Below are 21,781 nucleotides of genomic sequence, written 5' to 3'. Positions count from 1 at the left end.
TTACTTGTGAAAAATGCAATTGGTTCTTTGACTTTTAACTTTCTAGCTTAGCAAATCACTCAAAGGAAGACAGGGAAATTGAATGAATTGATACCCAAAGCACCATTCTGTTTATCTGATTTCTGTTTTCTGTAGAAAGCTTTTCCTAAATCGAGAGCAGTACAAATACATATTTGTAATTCACGGATCTTCTGAAAGCCTGCATATACAATGGAACATTTTCAAATGACAACTTGTATAGTATCTACTTTTAACACTTAATTGAAATATAGTGACATATGACATTATTAAGTTTAAAGTATAAAACTGTTGATTCAATATATTTATACATTGTAATATGACTGCCATTGTAGTGGTCGTTAGCATTTCTATCTTGTCGAACAATTATCTTTCTAAAAAACTTTATGTGCTTTAGAGAAAGAGAAAGTGCACACAAAGAGGGGGCAGGGGCAGAGAGAGAGGGAGAGAGAGAATCTCAAGCAGACTCCGGGCTGAGCAGAGAGCCCGATGCAGAGCTCAGCCTCATGACCCTGAGATCATGGCCTGAGCCAAGACCAGGAGTTAAAGGTTAACTGACTGAGCCACCCAAGTGTCCCACATCTTATAATGAAGATCTCATCTTTCAGCAACTTTCTTCATCCATATCTCTATCTGCACAGATAATTAGTGGCAAAACCAGAATTACAACCCAGCTCTCGGGACTCCCACTCAGCACTTCCCCCGAGCAATGTCATAGCACCTCTACTAGAGTCATTGGCACACTTGTCCATTTAGAAGTCTAGGCTCAGGTGGTACCGTCTCATCAGAACGCTCACATACGGTGAGGAAGACAGTCACGTTCCCCGCACGCGTGTCCTTCGTCAGTGTCCTCCAGTACCGATCTGGGCTTGCTTATGTGCTTTCCTTTGGCTAACGCAAAGTAAATTAGATGAAAGCAGAGGCTTGAAAACTCACTTGCATGTTTCACTTACTCTCCGAAACCTCTCCACCACTGTGAGAACATGCCGGGCCAGCTTTCCTTAGGGGTAGGGTGGGGAGGTAGGGGACTGACAAACACAGAGAACTGAGGCCCTCAGCAGCCAACCAACTGCTAAGTGACGGCCAGTTCAGATGCATAAGCAAGCCCAGCTGAATACAACCCAATCAGCAGGATGGCCCAATGCACAGACAATCAGAAGTCACAGGTGGTTGTTGCGGGACATGACTAAAACCTGGGGTAGCATGGTACACAGTATCCATAGCCATCTTGCTAGGATGACATAACACAGAACAGTGATCATTTAGTTTACATCAATATAAACATACATTTTATGATTAACTGTACTGATATGTGTTAAAATAAGAACTATTCAAATCTAGCTCTCAGTGGGCATATGATTTTTTAAAAAGATTTTATCCATTCATTTGACAGAGAGAGAGAGACCACAAGTAGGCAGGGAGGCTGGCTCCCCACTGAGCAGAGAGCCTGATGTGGGGCTCGATCCCAGGACCCTGGGATCATGACCTGAGCCAAAGGCAGAGGCTTTAACCCACTGAACCTCTCAGGCGCCCCAAGATATGATTTTTCTGAGGACAAATTTTAGTTTATATACAAATTCATTTATTGACCTGTATCTTACTCTAATGCTTTTATAAAATGCTTTGAATCATAATATCAATATGATATGTCAGCTTTATAAAATAAATACTTCAGGTTACAAGTGTCACAGCGTAAAAAGCCATTTACCCCAAGGATGTCCTCCACTAGCAATGTTTTTCTGGACTTGGCCACGTAGGCAGAGGTGGTGGTTCCCTGGGCAATGGGCCCAGCAGGGATGAGCCGGGGCTGTCCTTCTTTGATTCCAGGCGGAGTGAAGACGCACAGACTCTGGCAAGAAGAAAGAACATGTTTAACAGACCTCCCTGCGCTCGGAGCTGCAGGACGACTCCTAGATCCTACTTATCATAAGCAATCAGTGAGCCAATGGAGAGAGACAGGAAATGAGGAGGAAAGTGCTTTGATCGAACGGGTGTGTGAGGTGAAATTCTCTCTCACATTCCCGAGAGGACACAAAATACAGGCTAGATACAGGACTTCAACGAATGCCTCGGCAGAAAAAAAAAAAAAAAAAAAAAAAACTCTTAAAGTAGCTTCCTATTTTGATATAGAGGAAACAATAAAATGGAAAAAAAAAAAAAAAAAAAAGTTGTCCTTGGGGTCAAGGTACTGTCGAGAAACAGACATCAGGCTCAACCTCCCAACCTCCCCTAGAGGCTGGACTTACACATCTGGAGACGGGATCAGGGACTACAAATCAAATTAATTTGGTTATATTTTTCATTTTCATTAAAAATCTTTTTAAGATTCAATAATCCTCTTAAGCTATACATGTTCCTACCAATGCTTGCTATTACTAAGCAAATTTATTGCTTAGTAATAGCAAAAATCCAAAGTATTCTGGACAAAGCTGGGTACATGTTTCCCTTTTCAATGATTAGGTAGAGAAGGTAAAATCCTGAAACTATTTTAAGACTAAGTGTTTTTTAAAAATATGATCAGTTATTTTGATTAAATCCAATATTTTAAATAAATTTCTACTAAGTAAGAATTGCTAATCAAAACAAATCACCTAGAGATTGGGGGCAATATTTTAGCATAACTGTATTATGACTAGCTACTCGATCTGAAAAATATTAAAGTTCAGGTAAATTCTCCCAGCACTTTAATCTTAAATTGGACTGCTGGAAGTTAAAGTCTGAAGACCTCTGAGGCAGTAAGATTAGATAATCCTCTTAAGCTGTGTTCCTACTAATACTTGCTATTACTAAGCAAATTCTAGCTGAAAGCACGGAGTTGGATATAATTATACACTTAATAGATGCATGGTTTTCGAGCTCTATAATGTCAGTGCACCCCTTCTCCCTAAAAAATCTTCCTATCACAGTAAAGCCTAGGAGCTGGGAGTGGGGAGACGGGAGGGAGGCAGAGCACAGGTGCACCCCCAGCTGCTTTAAATAAATCATCATTACTTAGATTCGAAGCTAAGTTCAAAATATTTTATTCTATATTAGTTAGGACTGCGCTTACACAGCATTTGTAATTAAGTACAATCAATGCCTATGGGAAATACATTTTAAAGATTCTTTTTAAGAGATTAGTTAAAAATGTTTATTCTGCTTTAAAAAGATCTTTAAAATGTAACTACATATAAGACAGCAAAGGAAAATTTCACCGTATTTATTTTTAAAGAGCCTAGAATTCACGTCACCAGTTTTAGAGTTACCGCAGTTCCACTACACGCCAATACGTGTGTGGTATAGATGACATCCAGACTTCGATGAGATGTAGTGTCTGTCCCCGCCACAGTAAAAAAGTCAGTGAGCCGCCCTCTCTTAAGAATGAGGGAAGGGCAGAAGAGTTGTTCCAGAACAGGAAGAAGGAATGACTGCAAGAAAAGCACTATAAAGGATGTGGTGTATTTAGCCTGAAGAAAAAATCAGAAATGATCATGATTTTCTCAAACTCCGAGAAAGTTAATCACAAGAAGGATGCTTTCTTTACCAAAGACGGAATGTAGGAAACGAACTTGAACACAACTGAGGGGTTTGCCTCCCTCCTACAGAGCTTCCCAGGACCGTGACAGAAGGTAAACTTTGGGGCAAGCTCCCAGCAGCAGCTTTGGATTTTTTTTTTTAAGATTTTATTTATTTGACAGAGAGAGTGAGCACAAGCAGGGGAGCAGCAGAGTGAGAGGGAGAATCAGATTCCCCACTGAGGGGAGAACCCAATGTGGGGCTTGATCCCGGGACCTTGGGATCATGACGTAAGCTGGAGGCAGATGCTTAACAGACTGAACCACCCAGACGCCCTGGATTTTTTTTTTTTTTTTTTTTAAATAGTCTTTGGCTTTGTTTGTTGTTTGAAGATCTACAACAGACATCTCTTTTGGATGGCTTGGCTATATGCTCTTTAGGGCTAGATTTAATAATATCTACAAGTTATAATTAACCTTCAAAAGTCAATAACCTAAGAATAGCTAATATAATCCTATATTTTTAGAAGGTCATATCTGTAATATTATAAAATATTTATTTATCCTTTCTATGTAGAGTTTCTATCGAGGCATGAGAAACAGATAGCAAACACTTCACGAAGGGTATATGGAAAGCTATTCTAGGTATTAAGCTTGCTGACAATAAAAGGTTTAGAAATCTTTCAACTGGTTGATTGAATCTGAACAGTTGTAGATAATAGTTACCAAAAAATTAAATAATCCTTTACTGTGGAAACTTTATCTTTGTTTTACCAATGACCTTATGATTTTTGTTCATATTTATCAAATAGAAATGCTTCCAAATGACAGCGAGAGGCCAGTGCTAAGCGGACTGGGAAATCATCAGACGAAGGCCGAAAGCCCAGGCGGGAAGGGAAAATGAGGACCGACCTAGGACTGTCCCTCCTTCTGCCGCGGCCTCAACGTCTCCCCTCCTTCTGCCGCGGCCTCAACGTCTCCCCTCCTTCTGCCGCGGCCTCAACGTCTCCCTCTGCATCACTGCCTTCCCCCTCTTCCGTTTCTGTGTTTTACTCCATACAATTCCCTGCGCAAAGGTGCACCATGTGACATCCATTTCCGAGGGAAGATCAGCCGCTGGTTTGAATTCCGTGTTCCGTGACAGCACGTGCTTTCTGTCCTTCAGGACCTTTGCCGCTGACCGCACTCATGGGCAGCAATTATTGTAAGTGGAAAAAGTCAGGAACAGACCTCTAAATTAGAGGCTGAATTTTGCATGGACTCAAGGGATGGGCAAGATTCATTAAGCCCAGCTTTATTTACTCTCCGGAAATCATCAGATGGACAGCTGTGTACTGAACAGTCAGTCGGTCACTCCTTAGTAGTTAAGCTACCACCGTCGCCACATACTCAACCTGAGAACACTTGGGTGTTTCCGAATTCTCAGAGCTGTACCGGTCAGTCAATCTGTCCACCACACTGCCTGAATGACTATAAACTTGTCGTACATTGTGTGACCTGACAAGGCAAGTCTTGCTTCAGTTCTTAGTGTTTCAAAGTAATCACAGTTGATTTGATAAGATATAATTTGCATCTTTCATTGGCAAAGGGGCTGCATTACTGAATTAACCTATATGGGTATAACGAAGTACTAGGAAAACTTACAAAGGAAATAGTAACTTTATTTTTATTTTTTATATTTATTTAAATTCAGTTAATTAACATATAGTGTATTACTAGTTTCTGAGATAGAGTTCAGGGATTCATTAGAGTAAATTTATTTTAAAAAAACATGATTTTTGACATAAGGGTTTTTCCTGGGATGTTCAGATTATTAAGATAAAAAACAAACTATTTTATAGGAGGGTGAGTGGAAACTGCTTTTTATCAAACATCACCACACAGTATTTTAGAACGCATTAAGACTACTATGCATGTACTTACATCATTTCTGTATAAAATGCCATGTTGAACTGAGTCTCTAAAATTAATTCCTGTGCTCACACTCTATCATCTATGAAAGCTTCTATTAGCACAAACATATTTTAGGGGGGCTAGAGATAAAAACAACTAAAAACAAGGAAAAGTTGCAAAGTTTCAAACCTCAACCACCTCTACTCTTTCCGGGGGGTGGGGGTGGGGACAAATCACCAGCGTCCAGAACATGCAGCTTGACCAGTCCTGCTGTTGGTCTTTCTCTCCTCTGAGGGTTCTCCCAGGGGCTGACTGACTGTTAGTCCTCCGCTGCCGAGGACCGTCAAAGAGACCGGCCATGGGGTGGGGTGGGGACAAATTAGCTTCTTCAGTTTTTCAAAGAAACCCATTATGAACGAACCAACATTTCTGGAATAACAGCAATTTTTAATACTTATTTCTAAGGTTAGGTAATGGAAACAATCGTCATAACCAGTAGGTTGACTCAATGAAGCCATAAGAAAACATTCAAATTACAAAAAAGCAAATTAGGAGAAAAAGATTTGGTGGAATATGAACACTAGAAATGACTCAGAATTTATTGAAATAACGTGATTTTTTGATGAAATGGGAAAATCCGGTTCATTGACATCAATTAAACAGGTCAGGTTGTAGACATCATTCTGATCTTCCTTCCCATAAACAATTCAAAGACTACTTTATTAGGAAACTTCATTTCTTATGTTAAAGGTTCAATTCGCAATCAGTTAAGTTTTAGAAATTCTTTAAAAGTCTACTACTATTTAGGCTTTCCCTGGAGTTATTTTTCTCACGAGACACTAGATGGCAGTGGACAGTAAATGAATTCAGATGCACGCAGCTGGCCGGAGCAGCTGGCCCCTGGGCTCACCTGGGACTTTAAAGAGAGAACTAACTCTGCATGAGTCTTAAAAATCAACCTTATTTATGCAGCATAACAAATAGCATGGAGGACATGGGGAGACGGAGAGGAGAAGGGAGTTGGGGGAAATTGGAAGGGGAGGTGAACCATGAGAGACTGTGGACTCTGAAAAACAATCTGAGGGGTTTGAAGGGGCGGGGGGTGGGAGGTCGGGGGAACCAGGTGGTGGGTATTGGAGAGGGCACGGATTGCATGGAGCACTGGGTGTGGTGCAAAAATAATGAATACTGTTATGCTGAAAATAAAAAAAATAAATTAAAAAAAAAACTGCTATAAAAAAAATCAACCTACTGAAGTTCATCGTGCAGTTGAAGAAAGTCATGCAATTACTTTAAAGTACTTGCTATAAACTGGTTTTTAACACCAATATATGAAAAGCTATCCAAAAATTTATGAGTTTGAAAGGTTTTCAGCTTTTACAAACAACTCTTACAGATAACATGAGAAAAATCGTAATGATACTATTATAAAGTATGTTATGTATCAGAGTAAAAGACTCAGAAAACAAAAAAACTGTACAAACAGCAAGTTTAATTAACCAAGATCTTATCATGGAAAGGATAGGGTTTTTTTTGTTTTTTTTTCCCCCCAACAAATAGTTCAAGAATACCTTATATGCATCATTACGTCAGTCTCTGCTAAGGACCAGGACATAGAAATACGCTCCTTCCTCTCCTAACTCGGGATTTCTCACAGACGCTGCTTCGGCCCGAGAAACCTTGATCCCCCTTCTTACCTGCAGTGAGAGGTCTTCAACATCTGCCCGCCAAACCCTGCTTCAACAGAGCTCATCATCTGCCTTGCTTGTAAGGGGAGCACCTGAGCACCCCATCAAATTCAGTGTCCCAGGATACCCTGGCTTTCTCTCTGTGTGTACGCAAGACCCTGCACACTGAGCTGCGGACTTCTCCACTTCCTCTACTGGTTGTACATTCTTTGAGGACAGGAACGGTGGTTTGTTTTGTTTTTTATAATCTTTGTATGCTCAGCAATTTAGCATAGCTGTTTGGTATACAGCAGGTATTTTAAGTGGTTGCTGAAGGAGAAGCATTCATGACATAACATTTAACCAATGGAAGTTAAATTAAGATTTAGGAAGTTTAAACATCTTGTCCAACTCACAAAGTGGTGACCTGGAACTCACATGGGACAATTCCAGAATCAGTTTTTGGGAAGTGGTCCTTCTTCCAAGCTCTGAGACAATGCACAGGAATTCTCTCTCTTGAAGGACGTGCGGCCGAGTGTGAACAAGAAAAGCACAGGCAAGATCTAATGAGGGAAACTACTCTGGTTCGTCACTGTTCCCAGGGGCAGCAAACGGCCTGAACCAGGTTTGTCCTCAAAAATCAGTCTGAAATATATGTCCTAGTGGCTTTTAAAAAAAACTTTATTTTACCACTGTTTCTAGTTTCTTCCATTTACTGGTCCTATTAGGTTTTCTATGATCATTTGCATTCAACGTATTCAATGGGACAATATATACTTTATATTATATATATTACATATACATCATATATTTAAAAACCTGTCCATTGTGTCTAGATTTCATATTTATTAGTGCACGCATCCTCTTTTAACTTCTCTTCATTCGACCTATTGCTGTATCTTCTAAATTATTGAACATAAATATTGTGTTTTCTCTTCTTTAGTAATTACGTTAGCAAATAGCTTATATCTGTATAGTCTTTTTTTTTTTTTTTTTTTTTTTTTTAGATTTATTTACTTATTTGAGAGAGAGAGAGGGGTGGAGGTGCAGGGGGAGAGAGAGAGAGCCCTCAAGCAGACACAGGGCTCGATCTCACGACCTGGAGATCACAACCTGAGCCAAAAGTCAGACACTCAACTGACCACACCACCCAGGTGTCCCTATGTCTGTATAGTTTTCAGATTCTCTTGTTTCTTTTTCTAAGTGCATGGATTAAACTGTCAAATCCCAAGAGGGCAGAGATTTTAATTTACTACCGCGTCGCTAGTACGTGAACACTACCATGTACTCATACCCAGTAAGAACGTGCTGAATTAATGAATTAATTTTGTCTCTTATTTATTAATGCATAAAAAATGTATATAAGATGTTTAATACTTCAAGAATGTGGATTTTCTTCTGTGAACAACTTTGTCCAGAGCTTGAGCAATACTACAATTCATTTTTGTAAATATTACACTCTCAATATCTCAATAAAGAGTCACATTACACATTATTTATATTAATTCCCTGTTTTTTAGCCATTATGGGGATCTGAAATTCTTAAATGGAGGCTAAATGCATCAAAATGAGTCTAGCTCCAAGAAGAGAGGGAAATCCATGTTGGTAAGTCCTAAATCAGGTAGATACATTTTTTGGATAAATCTACTCATTGATACTACTAACATTCTCGGAGTTGTATTTTTGATCTGTCAATCCTAAAATTATTATTGTACTCTTCTTTTTTTTTGGGGGGGGGTGCTTGCTTTACAAATTTTGATGCATCAAATATTTACAGCATAAACTTCATAACAGCTCTGCCTTCATGCAGACTAAACACTTCACAAATCCCAAGGGACCTCTTGTTCCAATTTAACGCCTCTCTTCCCCAAATTCCACTTCATCATGGATCTTGCGTGCTTGCTCTCCTTTTGCTTTCATTTTTCCGGAATAGATTTGCTCCATCTAAAATTACCTTTTTAAATTTTATTTTTATTTTTTAAATTATTTATTTATTTGAGGGAGAGGGAACACAAGCAGAGCGCGAGGAAGGGCGGAGAGAGAGGGACAAGCAGACCCCCACTGAGCAGGAAGCCCGATGCGGGGCTCCATCCCAGGACCCCGGGATCATGACCTGAGCCGAAGGCAGAGGCTTAACTGACTGAGCCACCCAGATGGACCTAAAATTGCCTTTTTATTTTTAACTACTCCTGAGTCCTTTGTTTATATGTGTCTCTGTAAAAGAGAAGGCAGTTGTGGGGTTTTTAAATCTAATTTAAGACTTTTTCTTTGGATAGATGGGCCCATTCTACTTACAATTTTGTTGTGACATATTTTTGTATGGAGTGCCACGATCTATTTTATGTTTTATTTTTAGTGTTTTAATACTACTTAGTTTGTTTTCTATCTTTCCCTTAACTTTCCATGTTTTCTTTAAATGTTTTTCTCTCTGGTAATACTGATATGAGGTTTTAATTCTAGTGGAACTTTTGATATATTAAAATATTTAAATTCTATTTCTTAATGTATCAATTTAGAAATTATTTTTGCTGATTCTTATTTATGAAAAAAGAATTTAATCCTTGTATAAGAATTTTATAATTCCTCCCATCTGTATATTAATCCTCGATATTTTTGATATAGACTAAAAACTTTATCTCAGTCCACTTGGGTTACATTATTATATTTTTTTCATGAAATCATATACATTCGGTTATAAGTGTGAGTTGTTTGAGGCTTTATAATTATGATTCAAAGTCCTGAAGCAATTTTTGAAAAATATTTATAAATATCTATAATACACCACCTTGTATTAAGAAAATACACACGTATCTGCTCACATGGGCCTATATGCATATATATACACATATATATGTATATATATATACATATATGATATTTATATAGAGACAATATATTTCATTGAATATCGTTAGTTTACATTTTAAAGTATGTCAGCATCTGTTCAAGCAATAGGGCAGATTAGATAGTATGATATTCCTGAGAAACATAATTTTAAAATTATTTAAAGGCTGGACAAAGCACATTTTACAACCCTTTTAATGCATTGCTGGACTGAGAAGAATGGATGGAATCCACAGAAGTCGAAAAAGAAGCCAATAGAGGAACGTTGGAGGCAAGCAAATCCTGAGCTGGACTGCTTTTGAGAGCAGCAAAGCCTAGTTGTACTGACCTCGCCTTAGGAAGCCACCGCGGCAAGCAGGACCCCTACAGGGAGTCTGGACTTGCCAGGGGCCAACACCTCATTTTAGCTGGAAGTGCAACTACACTCACAGCCACAAGGAGATTAGTAGCACCCCAGATTATCTTGATTTACTGCTAGAGGGAAAATAAAAACATCTTCTGTGAAATCATAACAGTGTATCCTGTGGGTGTATGGCTTGAATCCATACTACTTTGCCGCCTGAACAAAAACCTCATGAGATAATTTAAATAGTCCTGGATTAGTGGTGCCTTAGGTGACTGGCGAAAACAAATACACATGCTGTGTCCAAGAAAGGAGCTTAGACAGAGTCCTTAAGAATGGCCATTTAAAAAGGCCCAAGGAAGATTATGATTCACAGTTAAAACATAAAAGAAAATAAAACACACGAGCAAATAAGCCACCATCCATGAGAGGTGGATGAAACAAAAGCCAAGAAATGTAAATTCAGAGAGAATATAAAAAATATGAAAGAGATGGGGCGTCTGGGTGGCTCAGTGGGTTTAAGCCTCTGCCTTCGGCTCAGGTCATGATCCCAGGGTCCTGGGATCGAGCCCCACATTGGGCTCCCTGCTCAGTGGGGAGCCTGCTTCCTCCTCTCTCTCTGCCTGCCTCTGACTACTTGTGATCACTATCTGTCAAACAAACAAATAAAATCTTTAAAAAAAAATATGAAAGAGGCGTAGAGCTAATGTTAAATGTAGTTATGACCCAAGAAACATATGACAAACTTAAAAAAAATATCCAGGGAATAAAAAAATTATACTGAAGATTGAGAAAAACAAAGCAAGAACCCAAAAGTAACTATGCTGAAGTCAATATACAGAGAGATAATTTTTATCAATCTCAACTATACAGCAAAGATTTATTTCAAGAAAATGATGACATAAAGACATACTCAGGTAGACAAAAACTGAGTTTCCCATCAGCACATACTCATCAAGGGAAATTCTACAGGACAGAAGAAAAGTGGTTCCAAATGGAAGACTTGAGACATAAAAAAAAAATGAAGAGCAAAGAAAGAGGTAATTATGTAGATACAGCTAAAGAAACACTTCAGGCCTGGGAGGCTCAGTTGGTTAAATGTCTGACTCTTGATCAGCTCAGGTCTTGAATGCAGGATCATGAGTTCAAGGCCCATGCTGGGCTCCACACTAGGTGTGGGACCCACTTTCCAAAAGGAAGGGAGGGAGGATGGATAGAACACTGCACTGAGCTTCCGACCTCAGGCAATAGCTTCTTCTGACCCACGGAAGTCCCGAGGGCAGGGAAATATTAAGGCACAGCTGCCTGCGCAGAACACATTCACAGAAAAATGTGAGCACGATGCAGTGATTATCCCCTACAAGAATCCCTCCAGGAAGACGAGGTCTGTGCCTCCATGAAGGCCACATTCTAGTGAGAAAGTGGGACGATCTCACGAATCACGGATAAACACATAATCGCAGGCTCGGCTGAAGTCTCTCAAGGAGAAGCGTATGGAGCTCACACCCGGGGAGGAGACGGACGTGGACGCCCGGAACGGGGCTGCGAGGCCTGGCGGTGCTCCGCTGCTCCCGGGGCCATGCTGCTGCGCAAGGCGGGAAGCAGTGGCCCCGAGCGCCGGCCACAGCGAGACCGACCGAGGCCAGGAGCGCGTGGAACGCCGGGCCGGCGGGCGCCGGGCCGGGATGCGGCGTCCTCTCCCCTCGAGTTACGAAAGTAAAAAGAATTAGGACTAATAAACGTAGAATATACAGTTTATTGTGGACACAAAAGCCTTTTCTAAATCACATATTCCAGGAATGTACATATACTCGGGCTTGTAAAAATAAAGCAACCCCCCCCCCCCAAACAACAAACAAACAAACAAACAAAACCCCCAAAACATGAAAAAAAGAAAACACAAAAACCAAAAACCAAGACAGAGAAATGACTAAAAATATGGGCTTCGGGAATCTAAATCCAGGCTCTAAAAGCCAAGCACTCCCCGAGGCTCGCACCCCCCAGAGCCCTGGGCTCTCGCCGCCTGCCCTTCCTGACCTCCGCAGACCACTTGCCCGCTCTCTTTCACACCGAGCAGAAGCAGAAGAGGGTCACCCCACCAGCCGTCTCAGCTGCAGGGTTCACTCACTCCTTTTCATGGAAACAGCTAGAAATGCCGAGTCCGGGAAGCAGGCTTCCGCAGAGAACTGGGGTGGTCCGAGTTTGGGTCACAAACAGCCGTGGCTGAAGGGTAAGGGCCACGTGGTATTTACTCGGCTGCCGAGGCCAGGCCCCGGGACTTGTCTGCAGGTCCCAGGGGCGTCACACGGGGATGTGCACACTCATGACCACCCGAGCTGACATACACACCCGCTCAGTTTAAACATAACTGCAAAGTAGATCAAAGAGGTAAAATTTTGGAAATAAGGTTTTAGAATGAACGGGAAAGAACGAGACCCACTGGTTATTTTAGTGGCGTAGCCGTTAGCCTGAAGTATCATTTGAAGTGTTGAGAAGCAGTAGCGATACCTGAAGAATTCGATTTAACAAATAGTCTTGTTCTGTACATGGAAGACACGAGGAGAGATGCTGGTGAGTGTGAAGATGAGTAAGGAAAGGTCCTGGTCCTAAGGAGCTTTTAATGCTGGAACATAAATTTTTACTATGCGGAGGGAGAGAAAGGTTGCAGAAACGAAGAGCATCCATTATGGGTTCAGTAAATCAGCCAAGAAATATTTTTGTGCAACTACTGTTCGTCCTTTGACTGCTGTATTATTCAGGAGTGCTATCAAACATCCCAGAACACTTGCGTCTCTCTTCCTATTAACATTTTATATAATATAAATAGCACACATTTTGATTACTCATGAATACAAGTATTACATTGCAAAAATACATTCCAAATCTCAAGTAGCGATGCCTAACACATAATGCACAGCAAAAATTTTCCAAATATATTTATAAATGATTTCTATATATTTTGACTATGAACATAATTCTTACTGGTACAGAACGTTCTGAAATGTTACATATATGGTTTTAATATCAAACCAAAAATCAAATGCCAGTAGCTGAATATCTTGAAGTACTTTTTAAAAGTGCTTTGTACACGCTGCATTTGATGGTGGCCTGTGCTTTGAGGAAGTTAAGCCAGAAACACAGCGCCCAGCCTGTTGCACAGAAGACCGGAGGGCCCGAAAAGCCCCGTGCCATGGGCAGTGTCAGCTACAGCCACCACAGCTCGGGGACCCCCACTTAGTAACTCTGTCCCCGCACTGCTGGGGTTTCCTTAAAGAAATCTGGGAAATCACATTAAAAACGCTGAACTTTTGTTCTCATTTTCCTCTACTGCAGAATGTGCGGTGCAAGGGCAGAGCCCACAGCGCTGAAACAGCTTCTGCACCAAACAGTCACTCTGGAAATGCCAATCCTAAGACAGGATACCATAAACCAAAACTAAAGCAGTAAATAAAGTATAAGATTTTAAGCCCAAAGATCTTATGCTATGCTGGTAAACTTTCAGCTGGCAAGAACTGTACATGGAAAGGGAACAAAAAATAAGTTTGAAGGACCCAATTCCCCCGTCTCTGTTGTCTATAACACAGTGCATCTGTTTAAAAAAGCTTACGACATTTTCTTATCTAGAGCACCAAAATCTAAATTTAGATACTTACATTATTGCACTCTCCAAGGAAATACAGTGCAAATCCATCAGCTTTTGTGGCTGCCAAAGTAATAAAAAGGGAAGAAACTAATCTCAATGGAAGAACAGAGCACATATGAACTCTCTAAGGCGAGACCTCAGAAAGGAGTCTCTGTGACAGGACTTATGTTAACACAAGCAATGGGCATGCAGTCGCCGAGCGAGCTAACTCGTGGCTTGACTCAATCCCGTAATTAGAGCATTTTCGTTCATCATTCATCAGCTGTTGGGAGACTTTAAGACGTGACATCCTCAGATGCACACAGCAGCCAATGTTCTATGCGACAGTGTCTCTGGGAAACTTTAAATATCACAACTATTGGAAATATTTTTAAGAACTATATTTAATTTTTAAAGTACAAAAAAATACCGGATGAGATATTCATAATAATGAAGGATTGATAATAGCATCGACCCAAAAGGATGGTGTATATATATATATACACATCCACATGTCATCACTGACGAGACACGTTCCTAACACTGCTTCGGGGCCATCGGAAGGCAATTATCCCGGCAGAGAACAGATACTAACCCTAACTCCTGCTTCACACTTTCGTACTCATGTGGCCTAAAATATTTGGCCCGTCTGTCTTTGACACAGCTTCCTCATCAGTAAAACGGTGATAACAGTATATAAGCCTGTCATCTCCCAAATAAATTTAAAATGGTTTTTGTTCCTTAAAAATTTAAACAACTTCCTTCATAAAGATGTGATTAATTCAATAAAATTATACTGTCCAAAGAAAACCAGGTTTTATTTAGAGAGCACAGTACATTCCATGTATATATCTGACAGATACTTTTTTGGGATTAGATAACTGAGGAACTTTTAGGTTTGACTCATTTTGGTTAGTTTCACAAAAAAATATTTTCATTTCAAATTTAGCCCCAAAATAGAAGTCAATAAATGACTTGCATTTGCCTTATAGTAAAGTGCATTACTTTTTCCATTTTCTGCAATGGAATAAAAGAAACTTCGGCTCAAATTTTCTACTGGAGGAACACAAAACATTTCTTACCTATTTTAATGATGCTACTCAATTCATAGAGGAGTAGCTGGTTGTCTCCTCCTGTATCCAACCGCTGTTCTATGTAGCTGTTGAGTTCATACACAACTCCCTGCATATTCGTGTCTTGGTACTTTTAATTAAAAAAAAAAAAAAAAAGAAAGGACATAACTAAATATAATAAACTAAAAACCCCTTAGTTTATAATTAACATATATAAATAAGACATATAACCCCTTAGTTTATTATTAATGTATATAACTTTATATACATTTATGCTTTTCCACACTATGCTTTTACAGAGCATTATTTAATTATTATAATCTACTATAAATAGATTGAAAATTAAAATTGCTAGGACTTAGGATTATAGATTCCATGTATACTTACTTATATTAAAATATCAAATTTTACAAATTACCTCTTTATTTCTAAAGTTTTCTATATAATCAGTAAAAGTAGTACAAAAGTTGGCTAACGGAAGGAAACACTGTACGATGCTAGCAAGTGAGCTGATACGCACTGCACTGCGGGAAGCAGAATTTATTCCTCTCCATTCATCTGCACCAGCGGGGCACCGCGCTAGCCGGGCCTCCGCTCCTCCCTGGACAGCAGGCGGCCGCTCTCACAGTCACCGTCACAGCAGTACCGGCCGCTGCACTGCAAGTCCAAAGCTCCGGGCTTCGGAGCGGGAGCAGGGACAGCAGCAGGTGGATGGGGTCTGGGGAAGGGGAAGGCTAAATCTTGGCTACTTCCAGCACAAGCTCGCCCTGTGTTCTCTGTAAAGGTACGAGAAACTGCCTTCCACGAAGTGTCCCCTCTAAGCCTATTTTCCAAGCAACAGCCACGGCAAATTTTATAAACCAAATAAAATTCATTATTCCCTGGCTTGAAATAGTCCTGAGGCTTCCCACTGAACTTGGAAGAACAGACCCGTCGCAGGGCGGCCTCCCACATTCTACACACGGTGCTCGCCGTCTGCGCAACACGGTCTCAAGCCACCTTTCTCTTCTTTATGACCACGCAGGTATCTCCTGCTCCTAAAGGCTTTTTCCTCGCAGTTCTTCTTTTCTCAAAACCCCAGCCCCGTCAGCGCCCGGTGCTGTATTCGTGTCGGGCGTACAACGTAGTGTTTCACCACGTCCGTGCATCGCCCCGTGCCCGTCGCGGCTCGCGATCTCCTTCACCCCCACGCCGCCCCCTCCCCTCCCGGACCCTCGGTGTGTTCTGTGGACTCAAGAGTCTGTTTCTCTTCTCTCTTTCCCCCACCCCTTTGTCTTTCCATTTGTTTGTTTCTTAAGTTCGGCCAAGAGGGAGATCATGTGGTATCTGTCTTTCTCGGACTTATTTTGTGTAGCGTTACACGCTCTAGCTCCATCCACGTCGTTGCAAACACTTGGCATTATTCCTGACCACCGTTCTCCGTGGGTGTCTGCAGAACGACTGAATGTGAGTTCACACGTGAAAGCGTCGATGAATAATCCATCAACCAATCACCCCACAAACAGGGCTGGCGATCCTGACAATCGACTACACATCGGCACTCTTCTCGACAAAGAGATGCTAGGGAGTTACCAGAATAGAGATCCAGTCAAGGAACTTACACTCGAGGTGGAAGAAAATAAACTAGTGACTATTACAGTGTGACAGGTGGTGGCGGTGCTGCGCAGAAAGGGAGCGGGAAATGCTAACGGCCAAGGCTTGTGGAGGGAGCGAGTTATGCCCTCGGAAGGCTTCCGTGGCACCGGACATCTGAACAGACTCCACTGGAGCCTCATACCTTTTGCCCCGGAATCAGCCTACCCTCCCCCACCTTCCTTATCAGGAACAGCTGATTACTCACCCCATGTCCCTGCTTCCCACCTAAAGCAGGCTCGAGTCCACACAGGCCCCAGAAAATGAAGTATGGCAGATCACTTGCTCAAGGTGTCATGTATGCCAAAAGGAATAACTACTTTTTAGAGACCCAATTATGGGTCCCGCCCCAGGGCAGTGGACATCGGGTGAGCAATGGAGCTGTAGCTCAGGTCTGTCTCAGAAGCAAGCCCCCGTGGGTGCTCCAACAGCTGCGGTACCCCAGTCTCAGAATGCATTTCTGGAACAGGCACGCTCAGAAACTGACAGAATTCCACCCTGAAGGCTCCCCCCGAGAAGGAGTGAAGACGGGACACTTGCAGAAATCTGGAGGAAGAGCTTCCCAAGCAGAGAGAACAACAGAAGTAACTAATGAACATGGCCCTACGGCATCACAACAGACCCCCAGCAAGCACTCTTATGCCTCAGCACCAGTGGCGAGAGAGACCGGGACACTCCCCTGCTGTTGTGTCTCCTTGTGTCTGCTCCAAAACCAGCTTCTCTGCTGTGCGTGTGCTCTGCTCCCCTCCGGCCTTACCTCCTGTACCTGGGGGTCGGCTTCCCCCGGCCCCTTGAACCTGTGTGTCCTACTTGGTGTGTCGCACACACAACCATGGTAAACCACTGGCCTCCTGACCAAGTTCTGTGACTCTTTTTGCTATCAGTCTGTCTGGTTAGCAGTCAGTCATACCATCTCAGTGACCCTCCAGCTGCAGACATCCCCCCCGAGACCCACTGTGGGGCCGACACCCCTGCAGGAGTGAAAGTCTGCGTGAAAAATGTTACGAACGCTCTGAAGTGCCAACGCCTCCCAAGTACACCAGCACTGAACACCGCACAAGCTCACGCTGTTCCTTCGTCTTCTGTAAACAAGATCCTACTCGATGACTGCCGGTTTTGAAGAACTCGAGAGAAAAGATTCTACTCTAACATGCCCTCTCTCTCCCTCACCACTAATTAGAGCCATTTGTTTTGTATATTTTTTTCCCCCAAAGTCCTGGGAAAGAGCTTATCTGAGACTGAGGCTAACCCAAAGAAAAGCTAGCATAAGAGAAATAAAGAGACTAAGTCATAATGACAGAGTCTGAAAGCCTAGATCCAGACACACAAGAACCATGATGCCTAAAAACCTATCCCTACATATAGACTGTTCCTGAACCAATGAATCTCGAACACTTGCTTTTTCTTCTGGGGAGGGGCACTTTAGCTGGCCACAGGTGAGCTCCTAGTCACCCCACAGAGGAGTCCCGATAAAAATGATGCACAGGCAGACTCTTTCCTCTGATAACATAATTCTGAGAGTGCACCCGTTCATGGGACCCGTGTGCAGTGCTGAGAGGGAAGAACCGCTGTTCTCCGTCTCTTCTGGAAGGACTGGGTTGTCATACAAGTGAGACCAAGAAGGCATGCCTCAATAGGGGCAGCGCACTCTGGGGATTCCTTCTGCCGAGTCTCTGAGCCTTCCCTTTTTCATTTGTAGAACAAGGAGGCTAAAGCGCACTGCCTTTAAAATACCTTTCAGCTCTCACGGTCTATGAAAATCTTCGACCCAGGATTTTCATTTTGTCATTAAGCTTCAATTCTAATAGATGGGTTAGGACATCCTGCTCCCTCTGATTACCAATGACAACTGCACATAAGAGCAAAATGTCTTCTAATGGTTACTGTTACATATTGATGTCCTATTAGGTCTCAAATATTAAAGCCCTATCGACATAGTGAATCATTCAAACCATACTATACTGTAAAACTTAAAGTAATATGCAAATGGGAAGTGTTAAGCATAATGACTGTTGGGTTGTTGGCCTCCGGCCGTCTTGCTCCTCAGGACCAGAAAGAAGTCGATAAGGAAAGACAGAGGACCCATGGAGACGAACATCAGATCCCACCTTTCCAAGGCCCTCTTTGGAAACAGTGTGGTGAAGGACGCTTGCTAAGGGATCAGGTCAATTCCGTGAAATAAACTTTCAAGGCTACAGCTTCACTGAACAGAAAATCACCAGAGTGTATTCATGAAGTTGCTCAGAACCGGTATTTGCGCAGCATTTTAACTTCTTTTGTAAGTATGTGACTCTATTTCCCATTTGGTCCTTTTGTGTAGAACATTCCACAGTCCTTTCACGGACCTTATCCCATGTAAGAACTCATCCAAAGCATGAGGTGAGTATCACTGAGACTTCATAATCCAAGAAGTTGGAACTCGCAGGTGGAAAGAGCTGGGCAGAGCATGACCTCACAAACCTTAGAACCCCGCTGGCTGCTGCCCCTCATTTTCTGTTCCACACTGGCTTTCACGGGGAGCTGCTTCCCGTTAGAGCAACTTCTGAAAACACGGTTTGCAAAGATGTGACTTCACTGAAAGGGCTGCAGCGACCGAATCCCGAAACTGGGACCTCCGTCGAGCTCTGTCCGGTAGACTTCACTGTGCTTCCCCGGGAACTTGAGCAGGGGCTGAACCCGCCCTGTGAGCTTGCTGTGGTGCCCGAGAGCACCTGGAACAGTTAGGGAACGAGGGGAAGAGCCCCGCCGTCACCCGGAGGCAGATAATGTTCTATGAGATGTGACGGTACGGAATGAGCGGTATTAACCCTTGGCGACAGCTGGTTTAGCCAAGAGAACAAATGCTCCCAGACGTGCTAACGTGATGAGGTGTTCCAACACAGACGGGAAAACCACTTCACCAGGAGAGGCCAGAGGCAGTTCAAGAATGAGCTGAGAGCTTGGACGGTGTGAGGTCTGTGATCCCCGCTGGCCCGAGAGCCCGTGGTTCCCTGAGGGATCACTGGCCTGTCCTCACGGGCTAGGACAGCTCACTAGAAACCATGATGAGACAAGATACTGGGGAGTATGAACAGCAACTTGCAGTTTTTCGCATACTCCTCAATAATTGAATAACATCTTCTCATTATTTAAATTTTTCCTATTTCTTTTTTAATTTATCTTTTTATGACTTATTTTTGTCAAACTTACAAAAACCTGCAAGACTACGAAAGTCTATACTGACATTGTCCTCTCTGTTTCTCCTTCTCAGTGAACCCCCCCCCCTTATTTACCTGTTATCTATTATCCTATCTACACGCACAACACCATAGTCATATATAGCTTCTGAATATGTGAGAACAGGTTGGTATGCTCCTTTACCCCACAACTTCACTGCGTATTTCCTAAGAAAAAGAATATTCTGATATATCCCAAGAAACAGAATCACATAGTTACCACACATTTGCCACAGCACAATTTGCTAATTAAAACTCCGCATTTAAATGCCATGCACCGTCCCAATAATATCCTTATACTATCCATCCCGCTGGGCGAGGGTCAAGCCGCAGGTCCCATATGGCAGTCGGCTCTCGGGCCCATTTGGTGACCTTTCATGTAGAACAAGTCCACAGTCTTTCCCTTGTGTTTCTTGAACTTGATGTTACCTACATTGTGGGTATTACGATTCACCTGATGTTTCTTCACGATTAGAATCAGGTTTTGCATTTTTGGCAACGGTACAGGGAAGTGCTGGGGCCAGAACTCTGTCACCGCTCCTGTATTTGGCACGCGGCATTCTCCCGGGAAGAAGAGGAAGAGCTTTCTGTTCTCCTCATTCATTCCTGTAGACGAGTCTGGACTCACAGACTCATTTTAGTCAATAGGCTACCATCCAGTAACATGATCACATACGCATTTTGATTCTCCAGTTATCCCAGATTTGACCAACAGGAATCCCCTCAAGCTGGCTCCTGTATCCGCCCGACACCCTTCATGATTCTTTCAACACTTTCTGACTTTCTCATCACATATCTTGCCAGCCCTGGTATCAGCCATTCCTATTTCTCAAAGAAATACAAGTTCCTTTCAATGAGAGGGGTACTTAACGCGAAAGTACCGGAGTTACATGTGCCACTGCTGTCAATGCCGCTCGGACTCTCACGGATAATGTACAGATGAGAGCGTCTCATATAACTATATATACATATATGCAAATGTGCATTCTGTATTTATCTACCTGGATATATGTATAGGGATATTAAAAAGGATGAATTCATACACATGCCTCCAGTTGCAGCTAAATAATTCAGTGTGCACTGTAATGCTCCCCATTTCCATATTTGTAATCCCTCATGCAACAGTGAGAAATGTTACTGACGACGGGCTTAATATATTTATGCCGTTTCTCAGGCCCAGAATATACAGAGTGGTTTCAGAAATGCTAAGCTGTACCACTGAAAACAGCTAATTTTTTTTTTTTTTTTTAGATTTTTAGGTAAGTTTAAGAAATACTGAAATGTACAATTCATTACACTCTGACAAGAACATAAATCCTTACAACATACATACTTATTAATACATATCAAATCAATATACAAAAATCAGTTGCGTTCCCATGCACTAACAACAAGCTATTTATAACAGCATCAAAAAAGAAAAAAAAATATTTAGGAATAAATTTAACCAAGGAGATGTAAGATATGTAGACTGAAACTTATAAAATATTAGAAAATGAAACAGAAGAAGACACAAAATAAATGGAAGGAAATTCCATGTTCAAAAATTGGAAGAATTAATATAGTTAAAATGTCAATAGTATCCAAAGTGATCTATTCATTCAATGAAATCCTTATCAAAATTCCAATTTTTTTTTTCAAAGAGAAAAATACCACCCTAGAATTTGTATGGAACCGAAAAGACCCTGAAAATCCAAAGCAATCTTTTGTTGTTGTTGTTTGTTTGTTTGTTCGTTTACAGACAGAGATCACAAGTAGACAGAGAGGCAGGCACAGAGAGGGAAGCAGGCTCCCTGCTGAGCAGTGGGCCCGATGCGGGGCTCGATCCCAGGACCCTGGGATCATGACCTGAGCCGAAGGCAGAGGCTTTAACCCACTGAGCCACCCAGGCGCCCCCAAAGCAATCTTGAGGAAAGAAGAACAAAGCTAAAAACATCACACCTCCTGATTTCAAACTATAACATTATAAGCCTCTAGTAA

At 41.9% G+C, this 21,781-nt stretch overlaps 1 protein-coding gene across 7 annotated transcripts in view; it reads right to left on the bottom strand.

Moving 5' to 3' along the window:
• PDE10A (phosphodiesterase 10A) overlaps window positions 1-21,781 on the bottom strand; it is a 569,171-nt gene that overhangs the window by 75,356 nt on the left and 472,034 nt on the right. For all 7 annotated transcript variants that reach the window (XR_009354435.1, XM_059176573.1, XM_059176572.1 and 4 more), the window contains 3 exons: window positions 14,964-15,084; window positions 13,913-13,962; window positions 1,727-1,867 (listed from right to left, as the gene is read on the bottom strand). Coding sequence is in view for 6 of the 7 variants with exons in the window: in XM_059176573.1 (XP_059032556.1) it covers window positions 1,727-1,867; window positions 13,913-13,962; window positions 14,964-15,084 (312 nt within the window). In the remaining variant the exon portion in view is untranslated. The remainder of the gene's footprint in view (window positions 1-1,726; window positions 1,868-13,912; window positions 13,963-14,963; window positions 15,085-21,781) is intronic.

The sequence above is a fragment of the Mustela lutreola genome, chromosome 6 (assembly GCF_030435805.1).
Source record: "Mustela lutreola isolate mMusLut2 chromosome 6, mMusLut2.pri, whole genome shotgun sequence".
Classification (NCBI taxonomy): Eukaryota; Metazoa; Chordata; class Mammalia; order Carnivora; family Mustelidae; genus Mustela; species Mustela lutreola.
The sequence above is the reverse complement of the archived record's forward strand: the minus strand, read 5'-3'. Positions and strand labels throughout refer to the sequence as shown.